The sequence below is a fragment of the Ceratotherium simum genome, chromosome 7 (assembly GCF_057802395.1).
Source record: "Ceratotherium simum simum isolate JZ-2026a chromosome 7, ASM5780239v1, whole genome shotgun sequence".
Taxonomy (NCBI): domain Eukaryota; kingdom Metazoa; phylum Chordata; class Mammalia; order Perissodactyla; family Rhinocerotidae; genus Ceratotherium; species Ceratotherium simum.
This window is the reverse complement of record NC_141906.1, coordinates 24,764,933-24,777,788: the sequence shown is the minus strand read 5'-3', so window position 1 is coordinate 24,777,788 and position 12,856 is coordinate 24,764,933. Positions and strand designations below refer to the sequence as shown.

At 35.8% G+C, this 12,856-nt stretch overlaps 2 protein-coding genes across 2 annotated transcripts; both read left to right on the top strand.

The window, feature by feature from the left end:
* Positions 1-647: 647 nt before the first annotated feature.
* On the top strand, positions 648-1,613 carry LOC101406485 (olfactory receptor 52N4-like). Its single transcript, XM_004418319.2, has one exon. The coding sequence runs from the start codon at positions 648-650 to the stop codon at positions 1,611-1,613; it is 966 nt and encodes a 321-aa protein (XP_004418376.1).
* Positions 1,614-9,094: 7,481 nt separating this feature from the next.
* LOC101405018 (olfactory receptor 56B1-like) lies at positions 9,095-10,447 on the top strand. Its single transcript, XM_014782497.2, is given in 3 exon segments — positions 9,095-9,106; positions 9,438-9,618; positions 9,621-10,447. Coding segments are annotated over 3 exon segments (1,020 nt in total).
* Positions 10,448-12,856: the final 2,409 nt, after the last annotated feature.

Sequence of the window (12,856 nt, the reverse complement as noted above, 5' to 3'; positions counted from 1 at the left end):
TCCTGCACTTTTCCATGTGACAATTGAGAAACAAGTAGCTAAAATATGTCCCTCAGGTGGACCATATCCTTAGGAGAATCCTGCCATTCAGAGATTCATAAAGTGTGTCATGATCCGGTGCCTGCCCACTATCTAGCCCCATCTCCAGCCTTGTAATGCCCACATGCAAGAGACATTGCTACATTTTTTTTCTCAAAAATATAATTTATTTAAAGTTTCATTTTTTCTCATGTTGATATTTCTGTCTGGAATATGTGTATAGTTATTAATATTTAAAAAATATATATCAACAAAAATAGCTTCAGAAAAATAATAACCCAAATTTCATCTTTTATAAATGGATACCATTTGTCTATTAAAGAACTAGGCAAGTATTAGGCACTAAAAAGTATTTTTTGACTACATTGACACCTGAATGAATGAAAAAATAATACGTACAAAAAAATCTATTTGTTTTAAACAATATTTATGTTCATATTCCCCGGAAGGCAGAAAAATTGGTTGTTTGGCCATTGAAATGTACCTTAGTGATAAAAAGGAAAAAGAAATGAAGACAGTGACTAGGACCAAGATGTTTTCTTCTCTTATCTCTGTCTAGGAAGATCCACAAATGCTGTAAGATGATTAATGATCATACTAGCTTGATCATGCTAATGCTAAACCAAACAGATGTGACTCCAGCCTCGTTCATTCTTAATGGGATCCCAGGACTGGAGGGCATGCACATGTGGATTTCCTTCCCATTCTGCTCCATGTATGTGGTGGCTATGGTTGGGAATTGTGGACTTCTCTACCTGATCCACTATGAGGACTCCCTGCACAGGCCCATGTATTACTTTTTGGCCATGCTTTCCCTTACTGACCTTTTCATATGCTCTAGTACAATTCCTAAAGCCTTATGCATCTTCTGGTTCCATTTCAAGGAAATCAGCTTTGATGGATGTCTGATCCAGATGTTCCTTGTCCATACCTTCACAGGGATGGAGTCTGGGGTGCTCATGCTTATGGCCCTGGACCGCTATGTGGCCATCTGCTACCCTCTGCGCTACTCAACTATCCTCACCAATCCTGTTATCGCAAAAGCTGGACTCTGCACTTTTCTCAGAGGAGTGTTACTCATCATTCCATTCACTTTCCTCATCAAGCGCCTTCCCTATTGCAGAGGCAATATAATTCCCCATACCTACTGTGACCACATGTCAGTAGCCAAGTTATCCTGTGGAAATATCAAGGTCAATGTAATCTATGGTCTGATGGTTGCCCTCCTGATTGGAGGCTTTGACATCCTGTGCATCACAGTCTCCTACACCATGATCCTACTTGCAGTGATCAGCTTATCTTCAGCAGATGCTCAGCAGAAGGCCTTCAGTACCTGCACTGCCCACATCTGTGCCATTGTTTTCTCCTACAGTCCAGCTTTCTTTTCTTTCTTCTCCCATCGGTTTGGAGGCCAAACGATTCCTCCATCTTGCCACATCTTGGTGGCCAATATTTATCTGCTTTTGCCTCCCACTATGAATCCTGTTGTCTATGGGGTAAAAACCAAGCAGATACGAGACTGTGTCATAAGGATGCTTTCAGGTTCTAAGAACATCAAATCTCATACCATATGAAAGGGACACTTGCCTGGGATGGGATGGGAAGGAAGAGAATGCTTCTTTCTGTCTGTTTAGGCAGGAGACTTTCCAAGAATAGGTATCTGAGCTTTCCAAGTAAACAAGAAAAGTAGTCCATCTCTATTAAATTTTTTGCAGAATATGAAAATAATTTTATGCCACATCACCCTCCACATGAATTTTTCACCTCCAGGTTCTCTGTGTAACTCACGTCTCCATAATATGAGATTCCAAGAAAGAAAAATACTAATGGGAACCTAGAGCAATTATTCAGAGAATTGAATCGAGTGAAACTAATGATCTAGGGCCAGAACACCCAACTTGCTCTGTTTTTTAATTGTGAATGGAATTTCCAGTTTGATCACTGTGATTTAACTCTGGAAAAAATCCACTATATACTCTTACTATTCACAAAAGTCCTCTGTTTTCTCAACAACTTCTTAAAGGCGAAACTAGAAAGTGTAGCAGGAAGCCATTAGCATAATGAGGTGTAAGCCACTGGGTGTCTTATGAGAAACATGATGACCTGGTATTTGACTGGGTCTCTCCTAGCATGAGCCATTTCCATAATTGCTTCCTTCCCAACTAGCAGGTTGTCTATTTTCTTTAACATCGCTTTCAAAGAATGCACAGTTTGGAGGAAGAAGTAGAACTATTGGTGACATTTATGAAATATTATAATAAATGTATTTCTATAACCACAGGGTTATGGAGAGAAATGGTTACTTTTCTTCTTCTGAACTGAGAATGAAACTAAGAGAATTGGTTAAAAATTTCCTGTATGATATTCAAGGTCTTTCTAAATTAACATGAAGATGAAAGACTACAAATAATAGTAGTTTTATAGCATTGTCATAGATACCATAAAGAAGATTGCAGAATCAATTTTTCCTGCCTAACTTCCAAAGTCCACATTACTTTTCTCTGATGCTGTTAGTTTATGCTCATCAATTTCCGTTTTTTTGGCTCATCTTCTAGTATTATTCTCATTTTAAAAAGGCATGAAACAAATAAATTTTCATCACAAAATCACCCTTTTTTGTATTTTATTTCTGTTAATTTTAATAGCAAAATTTCTTTACAGATTGCCAGTATTCATTCTCTCCACTTACTTGTCTTGAAATAATTCTTGCCTCCTTCTAGCTTTCTTAAAAACATCTTTCACCTCATCATTTCATTAAAATAGATTTTGTCAATTTCAAAAATGATTTCAATGTTACTAAATCTAGTAGATCCTTCTCTATGCCTATCTTGCCCTACCTCTCAACAATATTGAGTATAATTGATGAGTTTCTTTGTCTAGAAGCACTTCCTTTCTTGACTTCAGGAACACATCACACATTCCAAGCTGTTTTTCATTCTCACGGAATCTTTCCTGTAGTCCTATTTGTTCTTACTTTTCCTCTGGATTTCTTTATACTAGCATATCACGGGGTTCATCTCTTTTTCCTTTTTGCACACATTCCTTAGACATTCTGTTATAAACGGCCATAAATATGATTGTACGCTAATGACACCCAAACTGATTAACTCATTAATGGATTCATTGAAGCTCAGATGTTAAGTTCAAGGTGAAATGAACTTTACGATATCTTTTTTCTTTTGTTTACTAAGGTATAATTGACATACATCATTATATTATTTTCAGATGTACAACATAATGATCTGATATTCGTATTTATTGCAAAATGATCACCACAATAAGTCTAGTTAACATCCATCACCACACATAATTACAGAATTTTTTTCCTTGTGAAGAGGATTTTTAAGATTTACTCCATTACCAATTTTCAAATATGCAATACAGTATTGTTAACTATAGTCATCATGCTGTACATTACATTCCCATGATTTATTTATTTTATAACTGGAAGTTTGCACCTTGGGGCTCCCTTCACCCATTTTGCCCACCCCGCATCTCCCATCTCCAGCAACCACCAACCTGTTCTCTGTATGTATAAGCTTGGGCTTTTTGTTTATTTGATTCAGATTCCACATATAAGAGAGATTGTAGGGTATTTGTCATTCTCAGTCTGACTTATTTCATTTAGTATAATGCCCTAGAAGTCTACCCATGTTGTTGCAAATGGCGGGATTTCCTTCTTTTTTATCACTGAATAATATTTCATTTTATATATACCACAATTTCTTTATTCATTCATCCATCAATGGACACGTAGGTTGTTTCTATATCTTGGCTACTGTAAATGATGCTTCAATGAACATGAGAGTACATATATTTTTTAGAATTAGTGTTTTTGTTTTCCTTGAATAAATACCCAGAAGTGGAATTGCTAGATCATATGGTGGTTCTGGTTTTAATTTTTTGAGGAAATTCCATACTGTTTTTATACTGGCTGCACCATTTTACATTTCCACCAACAATGCACAAAAATTCTCTTTTCTTTATATATCCACCACTTTTAATTTCTCATTTTTTTTTCTTTTTTTGTGAGGAATATCAGCCCTGAGCTAACATCCATGCCAGCTCTCCTCTTTTTGCTGAGGAAGATCGGTTCTGGGATAACATCTACTGCCAATCCTCCTCTTTTTTTTTTCCCCTTATCTCCCCAAAGCTCCAGTAGACAGTTGTATGTCATAGTTGCACATCCCTTTAGTTGCTGTATGTGGGACGCCGCCTCAGCATGGCCAGACAAGCGGTGCGTCGGTGCATGCATGGGATCCGAACCCGGGCCACCAGTAGTGGAGTGCGCGCACTTAACTGCTAAGCCACAAGGCCAGCCCCAATTTCTTATCTTTTTGATAATAGTTATACTAACAGGTATGAGATGATAAACAATTTAACCTAATTGGCCTATACAGAAAACAATACCCTACAGCTTTAAAGTACAGTTTTTATAAGTGAACATAAAATGTTTACTAAAATAAACAATAAGAAGATGCTAAGAACAACTTTATCCCAATACATTTGAAAATACAGATCAAATAGATATGTAATTAAAACACTACAAGTAATGTAAGAATAAATGTAAGGTCGTAGTAGCCACGCACCGAAGAAATTGAATCAGTTACCTAAAAATCTCCATGAGCATGTGTGTATGTGTGTGTGTGCTGAGGGGTTATATGATAATACATTATGACTAAGTGGGATTTATTCCAGGAATTCAAAGTTAGTTGAGAATACAAAATATTATCAATTTAAAATATCTCAGATGTAAAGAGGAAAAAAATCACAACATTATTTTAATAGATTAAGGAAAACATTTGCTTTAATTAAACATCTATTCATGATAAAAAGATACAGTAAAGTAAATTTAGAAAGGAATCTCCTTAACTTGATAAAAGGTACTTACAAAAACCTATAGCTAACTTCTTTATTAATGGTGAAATATTAAAATCTTTTTCCCTGAGGATGATAACAAGACAAAGATGTCAAATGTTCCCATTTCTACCCCACATTGTACTAGAGGTCCTAACAGAAGAATAAAATAATAAAAGGAAATAAAAGACATTAATATTGGAAAGACTCCAAATGAATGAAAATGAAAATACAACACACCAAAACATAAGGCATACTGCAAAAGCAGTTCTAAGAGGAAAGTTAATAGCAATACATGCATATATTAAGAAAAAAGAAAGATCTCAAATAAACAATATAACATTATACCTCAAGGAACTAGTGAAAGAAGAGCAAACAAAGCTTAAAATTAACAGGAGGAAGAAATAACAAAGATAGAAATAAATGAAATGGAGACCAGAAAAACAATGAAAAAGATCAATGAAACTAAGGCTTGGTTTTTTGAAAAGACAAATAAAATTGACAACTTTTTTTCTCTTAGTTAGCTAAACTAACTAAGAGAAAGAGAGAAGACTCAAATAAATAAAATCAGAAATGAAAGAGGAGACATTGCAACTGATACCACAGGAATACACAGGATCATAAGAGACTACTATGAACAATTACATACCAAAAAATTGGAGAATATATTCTATATTCCAATTCTAGGAGAATATATTTTACATTCCAATGATTCTCAAATAATATACGGATCATTCCAATTTTGTTGCTTAAATTGCTACTCTGCATTCTGGGACTACTTTGCCATGTGCTGGATAAAAAGTCATTACCTTCGTCAAAGGCACCTCACGTTTGTCAGGACCTAATCTGAACACATTCTCTTCCTCTGTGACCTGGTCTTTCTCCAATCTTCCGTAAGAATGTACGTAACAACACATGCCATCCCACTGCATATACCATGGACTTAGAATTGTTCTTTGATCATAAAAATGATCAATTTTACCTCCAACATATCTTGGAAATCTATCCACTTCTCTTCATCTTCACTGCCCCATCCTAGTTCGAGGATAGTCATCTCTCCTTTGGATTACTCTTGTCTATCAGATTTACTTATATTTATGCTTGCCATATTTAATTAGGTCTCCACATTGATGCTATGTCCTAATACTCCTTAAAAACTTTCAACATTATTTTAGCCTAAATTTGCTTGCAAGTCTCTGGCCTCTGTTACCTCAGCAGCTCTATTGCATACCGTATCTCATTTTCCACATCTTTGGCTTCCAGTCACATTTATCCTTTTTTATTACCTTGAATATAACAAGATTTGTCTCATTTCAGCATCACAAATTTCCTAGAATCCTTCCTCTCCCTCTCCTCCCCCTCATCAAACACACACCATAGTTAACTCCTACTCAAATGTTTGGCCTCATCACAAACTGGTATTTCTTGAGGAAATCCTCCCCTGACATCAAGACTAAATTAATTTTCCCTGTTTTATGTTCTCATATCTCAGGCTACTTTTGCTTTAAAGCACTTATCCTAGTCTATAAGTATATGTTTTCTTGATTATTTATAATAGCATTTTATCCACCCATCCCAACTAGATTACAATTTCCATGAGGACGGGGACCAAGACAGCTCTATTGATCATTTATTTGCCTACCATGTTTTCTAAACATGGTAGGCACTCAATATATACATCTTGGGATGAATAAACCATTTCTCCTTTAAATTTTTTTAAGACAACTTCCTAACCACAGAATTTAGAATCCCCTGAAATTTTGTACTCAAGAACATTTCAAACACTAATAAAATTGACTACCCTTTGTAGGCCCAATGTGGTTTCATTAATGAAGATATTTTTCTGTTTACACAAGTTCTGAGGTTACATTAATGGGAAACAAATCTCTGAGTTAATCCCCTTTCCAACCTTTTGGGATTTAACATACTAGGAATTCACCTTTCTCTATGGGCTGTTGTCTCCTGATGTCTCCAAAAGAGGTCTGTTATCCTTAAATCACTGAGGTGTGTATTAATTCCCCATAAGTTGCAAAAGCTTATAATTTTTGTGCCATTTGTCCACTAAGAACATATACTCATCCCATGTGGAAGCTCCTTTCTTAGGAAGTTGTGTCTTTGCCTGGTTGGAAACCCCTGCCATTCCCAGGACCTCAGACTGAGTTTCTGCTCATAACCACAGTAAGTAATAAAACCTTGGCATAGTCACATTGACTAAATCCCAGAGCACCCAGTGGCTCATTTTTAACTCTTATGTTGTTTTGGCAATATCCTGCACAAGAGATTGACCCTTTCTTCTGTCCTAGCAGAAGGATGTAGAGGCTTGGAGAGATTTTTCAATGGAGTTAGGGCTAGAATTAGAAATTATAAGGTTCGCAGGGGCTCTGGAATTTACATTGTCTATAAAACAACTGCCAGATTATTTTCAGAATTGATATAACTATTTCACAAGCAGAATCACATTCTATGTCCTGCTAACCTTTAATTGCTAAAAAAAATATTAAAGACAATTATCTCCTTCCTGTGAGCTCAAACCTGCTCCTTCTCTTAAGTGTATCACACAAATATCAATAAAGGGAACACATTTAAAGGAAAATGAGGAAAATATCCAAGATACAAGGATATGTATTTGATATGAGGATGTATAATAATAAATGAATATTTGTCAAAAATACCAGGCCTTGTACAATCCAAAGGCTTACACACTTTCAAGCTCTCAAGATGGAGCTATTGTGCTGAATTCCTTCAGAACTCTCATCTAAAAGTTCACAAACTGGCTTCATCTCCAAGACTGTTTGTGTCTCTCATTTGTTAAAATTTCCTGTGAATAGATTTAAGTGATTTTAATGTTCATCAAATTACATTCAGCGTTAAGGAAGAATGATTTATCCCATGATTAGACAATACATGTTTATCCAAACATAGAAGCAGTGAGAAATATTAAAAAAAAATGCATCTACTGTTAATATGAGTCTTCTCTTGTTGGTGATACCACAAGAGAATTTTAATTTCTTTCAGATATTTTTTTTCTGTATTTATAAGCTATTATATAGAGAATAAACCCATAACTAATATAATTAAATTTCTAATAATCCTAATTTAAATATCTCATTTTAAAACTTTGGTACATAATTTTCCAGTCTTTTATTTGTCTTGCTCATAACCCTACAATAGATTTCACTATGGCAAAAATATTGATAACTAAATGCCTTGCAAAATCAATAATTTTGATAAAGAGAAAATATTGTGTGTATCTGAAATGTAGGCTACAAGGAGGTAAAACCAAGAGAAGATACTCAATGAATTTGTTCATGTCAGAGTGACTTATGTACTATAAAGGAATTTGCACCTTATTTGAAATACAATGTGAGGGCATGGATTATTTTAAGCAAGGGAATACCAATTTTAGAAAGATCAGATTAATGCAAAAAGAATGAAGCTTGGGGAGAGACAAGCGTGAACAGGTAAGATTACAGAAATAGTAGTATGAAAGAGAAGAGGTGCATGAGTGAAGTAAAGGAGAAAAATCAACACAATAAAGAAGCAATTGTTTGTGGAAAGAGAAGGCTATTTGTTAGTCTCAGGCTTGGCTGGTTGGGCTCCTAACCAGAAAATAAGTACATGGAAAACAAGTGTGAGGGAAGACGTGAGTCTAGTTTTGAACATGATTCTTGAGTGTATAATGGCAGTTTCTTCAATATGATGGACAAATAATTTTTCTTCATTAAGTTAAATAAAAAGTATATTATTACCTGTACCTAAATCCTCTATTTAGATGTCTTTATAATTTCTATAACACTCAACTAGAAAAAAAATAATTTGTTATGGTTAAGGAGTCAATTATATGACTCCTTAAACCAGTAAATTCGGTCATAATCACTTAACTTCCTTTAAAGCTATTCCTTTGTGATCTTCTCAGAAGTTGATCCAAAGTAGAAAATCGAAGAAAAGCTATTCCTCTTCCAATCTGCAACATGCTTTATGTTTGAACATCTTTAAAGTTCATTATATCAAAGTTTTCGAAAGCTATATAAAACATTAATGGACATCTGTAACAACTTGGAATGGTGCAGCTACAAAATTTAATCTCCCATCATTCCACATTTAAATAAATCTACTTATTGTCAGTTAATAAAAATCTGAATCAAGCAAGATGGGAACAAATATGAAGAAAACAAACACATTCACTTGATTCCACAAAATGTCTGAAGAGGTGATGAAAAGTTTAAAAAAAAACCCAAACACTAGAATCATATTTATGTGGTTTTCCCAATGTGAGATAGTGAAGACAATACAGAGATTTAAGATACATGCTGAATTTTTCCCAAATAGTCAACACTGAGAACTGCTACTTTTAAGTTTACCTTCTACTGCCAAAACTCTAGAACTTCATTTTAGTTTATTTTAAATTACTATAAGAGATGGAATACAGAATTATTTTGTTACAGCACCAAACTACACTACGTGGAGACAGTTTAAAGATAATGTTTAAAGAGGATTTTCCTCAGAGAAAGCAACTTTGAAAAACATTTTTTTTCTCTTAGGAAAATATATCTACATCTCTGAAAGGCACCAATAGCTCCAAATTCCAGGTCTCTGAGTTCATCCTGTTGGGATTCCCAGGCATTCACAGCTGGCAGCACTGGTTCTCTTTACCACTGGCACTACTCTACTTCTCAGCGATTGGTGCTAACATCTTCCTCCTCATTACCATCTGCCATGACCCTGTCTTCAGCAGCCTATGTACCATCTCCTAGGCATCCTGTCTGTGGTGGACATGGGCCTGGCCACCACCATCATGCCCAAGATCCTAGCCATCCTCTGGTTTGATTCCAAGGTCATTAGCCTCCCTGAGTGTTTTGCTCAGATTTATTCCATTCACTGCTTTGTTGGCATGGAGTCTGGTATCTTTCTCTGCATGGCTTTTGATAGATATGTAGCTATTTGTCACCCTCTTCGCTACCCTTCAATTGTCACCAATGCTTTAATCTTAAAAGCTACCCTGTTCATGGTTCTTAGAAATGGATTGTGTATCATTCCAGTGCCAGTGCTTGCAGCTCAGCGTAATTATTGCTCCAGGAATGAGATTGAGCATTGTCTGTGCTCAAACCTTGGAGTCACAAGCCTAGCCTGTGATGACAGGAGGCCAAACAGCATTTGCCAATTAATTCTGGCATGGCTTGGAATGGGGAGTGACCTAAGTCTCATAATACTGTCATATACTTTGATTTTGCACTCTGTACTTAAACTGAAGTCAGCTAAAGCTGCATCCAAGGCTCTGAGCACTTGTACCTCTCATCTAATTCTTATCCTCTTCTTCTATACGGTTGTTGTAGTGATCTCTGTAACTCACCTGGCAGAGACTAAGGATACCTTAATTCCAGTTCTTCTCAATGCACTGCACAACATCATCCCCCCTTTTCTCAACCCTATGGTTTATGCACTTAGGACTAAAGAACTTAGAGCAGGCTGCCAAAAGGTGTTTCATTTGAGCTTAGAAAAAAGGCCACTGGAGACCTTCTCTGTAATATACGTGTACTTCAACTTCTTCTAAAGCAAGGAGTGGAATTTCAAAGATGATGGGGAAAGTGAATGCTTTTGAGATATCTTTTTCACATTTTTATATAAACAATTGTGAAAGGACTTGTAATGAAATTAAAAAAAAAGCCTTGTCGATAGCCTCAAAATATTGACGAGAGATAAATATATGTATGACAAGGAAGGACTTTCTACCAAACCAATCAAAACCAGAATTAATGATTTATATTGCTCTCCTAAAATAAAAATCAACATAATAATAAACATACACACACACACACACACACACACACAACCAAAGAAATAACTGATTGGGACACGATTTACAGTTCATGCTTGATCATTGATAGGTGTAACATGGGACAAAATTCAGTCTGCCTGAACAAGTGTCATTACAGTAATACAAATGAAAAAGCAAAAATAGCAAATACTTCAGATAAGAAAAGCCAAACGAGACTATGATGGGGGTCTGGGTAGAATATGGCAAGATGACCAGACTTGGACAAAAAGAATCCAGAAGACATAGATAAATGAGAAAGAGAGAAAGAAAGAAATATAGGGGTATAGAAAGATCCATCTCTTGCTCCATTGGCCTCTCCAGATCTGCTTTCTGCGCTGTTCCATACTCTGGAGGACTGAAGCTCGTATACTCTATAACCCAGCCTCCTTTGTCTTCTAGCATTCAGCTGGATTGAACCAATGGGAGTCATTGGCAGGAGATTAGAGTACAAGAAGAGAGAGAGTTTGGGTTATTTGTTCTTCTCCTAGCAAGCTTTGACATCAGGGTTCTGACTAGATGTGTCCCAGCAGCACTTGCCAGGCAGCCCATCTGCTACAGTTACAGATCTTAAGGTGTTACCCAGGAAATTTTTTTTCTTCCCTTTCCCCTTCAGAACAAAGGAGTGATCAAGTCTTTATGATATTGGTCTCTGGGTACCCAACATCCATTATTTTTTCAACATGCATTTTTGTTTCCTCAACCCCAACTACACCTCAGACAATAGCAACTCATTAATTTCTCTCAGACTCACCTTTGTGTGTGCCTTTGATTTCTTGCAGGGACCCTGACTTTTTCCATAGCTTTACCTACATCACCACACCTCTACTACAACTACTCCTCTGCTACTGTGACTACAGCCGCACAGCATGTAGGCAGCTTGAGTAGGTGAGAAGGATATCTATAGATGAACAGAAATAAAGAAATTTGCAAGGCAGGAAGCAGATTCAGGATTTTTATCCTGGTGAAAACTGTTACCCTGAAAATTTACTTCTTTTTTTCACAAAATTAAAACCATTGACTAGCAGAAAAAAAGCTTAGCCTATTAGTGTCATGTATTTCTTTATGATCTGGGCTGGGTTTCACTAAGCCCATGTTTAGAGGGTTTCATTAACTAGCTGGAATATTTTATGGGTTATCTCTCAAAAAATGAGGATTAATTTGCGATGAAGGCCCACCAGATGCTGGTAATACTATTATACCTTGTATGTTGTCACTCACTTTCCAGTTAGATATATAAGGTAAATTCTGTCAGATCTGAGGTACAATGAAAACAGTTTGAAGGTTCTTGCGTGTTAGTCTGGCTTTCCACACAATCTTGAATTTAATTATATTCATTTAAAGGATGATAAAGAGAAAATTTAGTGTTCTATGGACTCATCAAACTACTTTCTTTAATAAGGTATATTTCAAAACATTAAGATAATTTAAGAAAATATATGTTTGATAATTTCAATGAAGAAACAAGAAGATGATATTTCTATTCAATAATGGTCTCCGTGGTAAGGGGGAAATTCAGTGAAACAAAACAGAAATGACAAATTATTGCAGCTGAGATAACTTACATATTACAGTCAAACAGAATTTAAATGTCAGATATTTATGCAACTGTCAGTTAATGAGAATTTGCAGAGCAGAAAGGAAATAAAGAGAAAAAAATATGAGAAGAGGTAAGGAACACAGATCATGGATTTCCAAAATAAGCCATTATATGCTGTCACAGAAAGAATATCAAGATAGCTGCAAAGATTCTGAGAAGCAGAAGCTGTCTGAGTACATTAGTCAGAGGCTGTTGGGCCAGATGAGGTAGTCTGCAACTTTATATCCCCAGCAACTCTGAAAGTTGTTTTTACCCAACTTATCTACAGAAAAGTTGTCCACCTTTAGTGGTCTTTTACTATCATAGATCTTCTTTAAATGGATGAGATGGCTCCCACTCAAATTTCTGAAGATGAGCTTGATGAACTCAAAGAGGCCTTTGTAAAAGTTGATCCCAACAGCTATGGATTCATTTGTCACTATGAATTTATTGAGCTTTTCAAGGAAGCTGATATGCCATTACCAGGATATAAAGGGAGAGAAACTATTAAAAAACCCATACTAGATGGTGAGAGGAATAAATATGGGAAGATATGTTTTGACAAATTT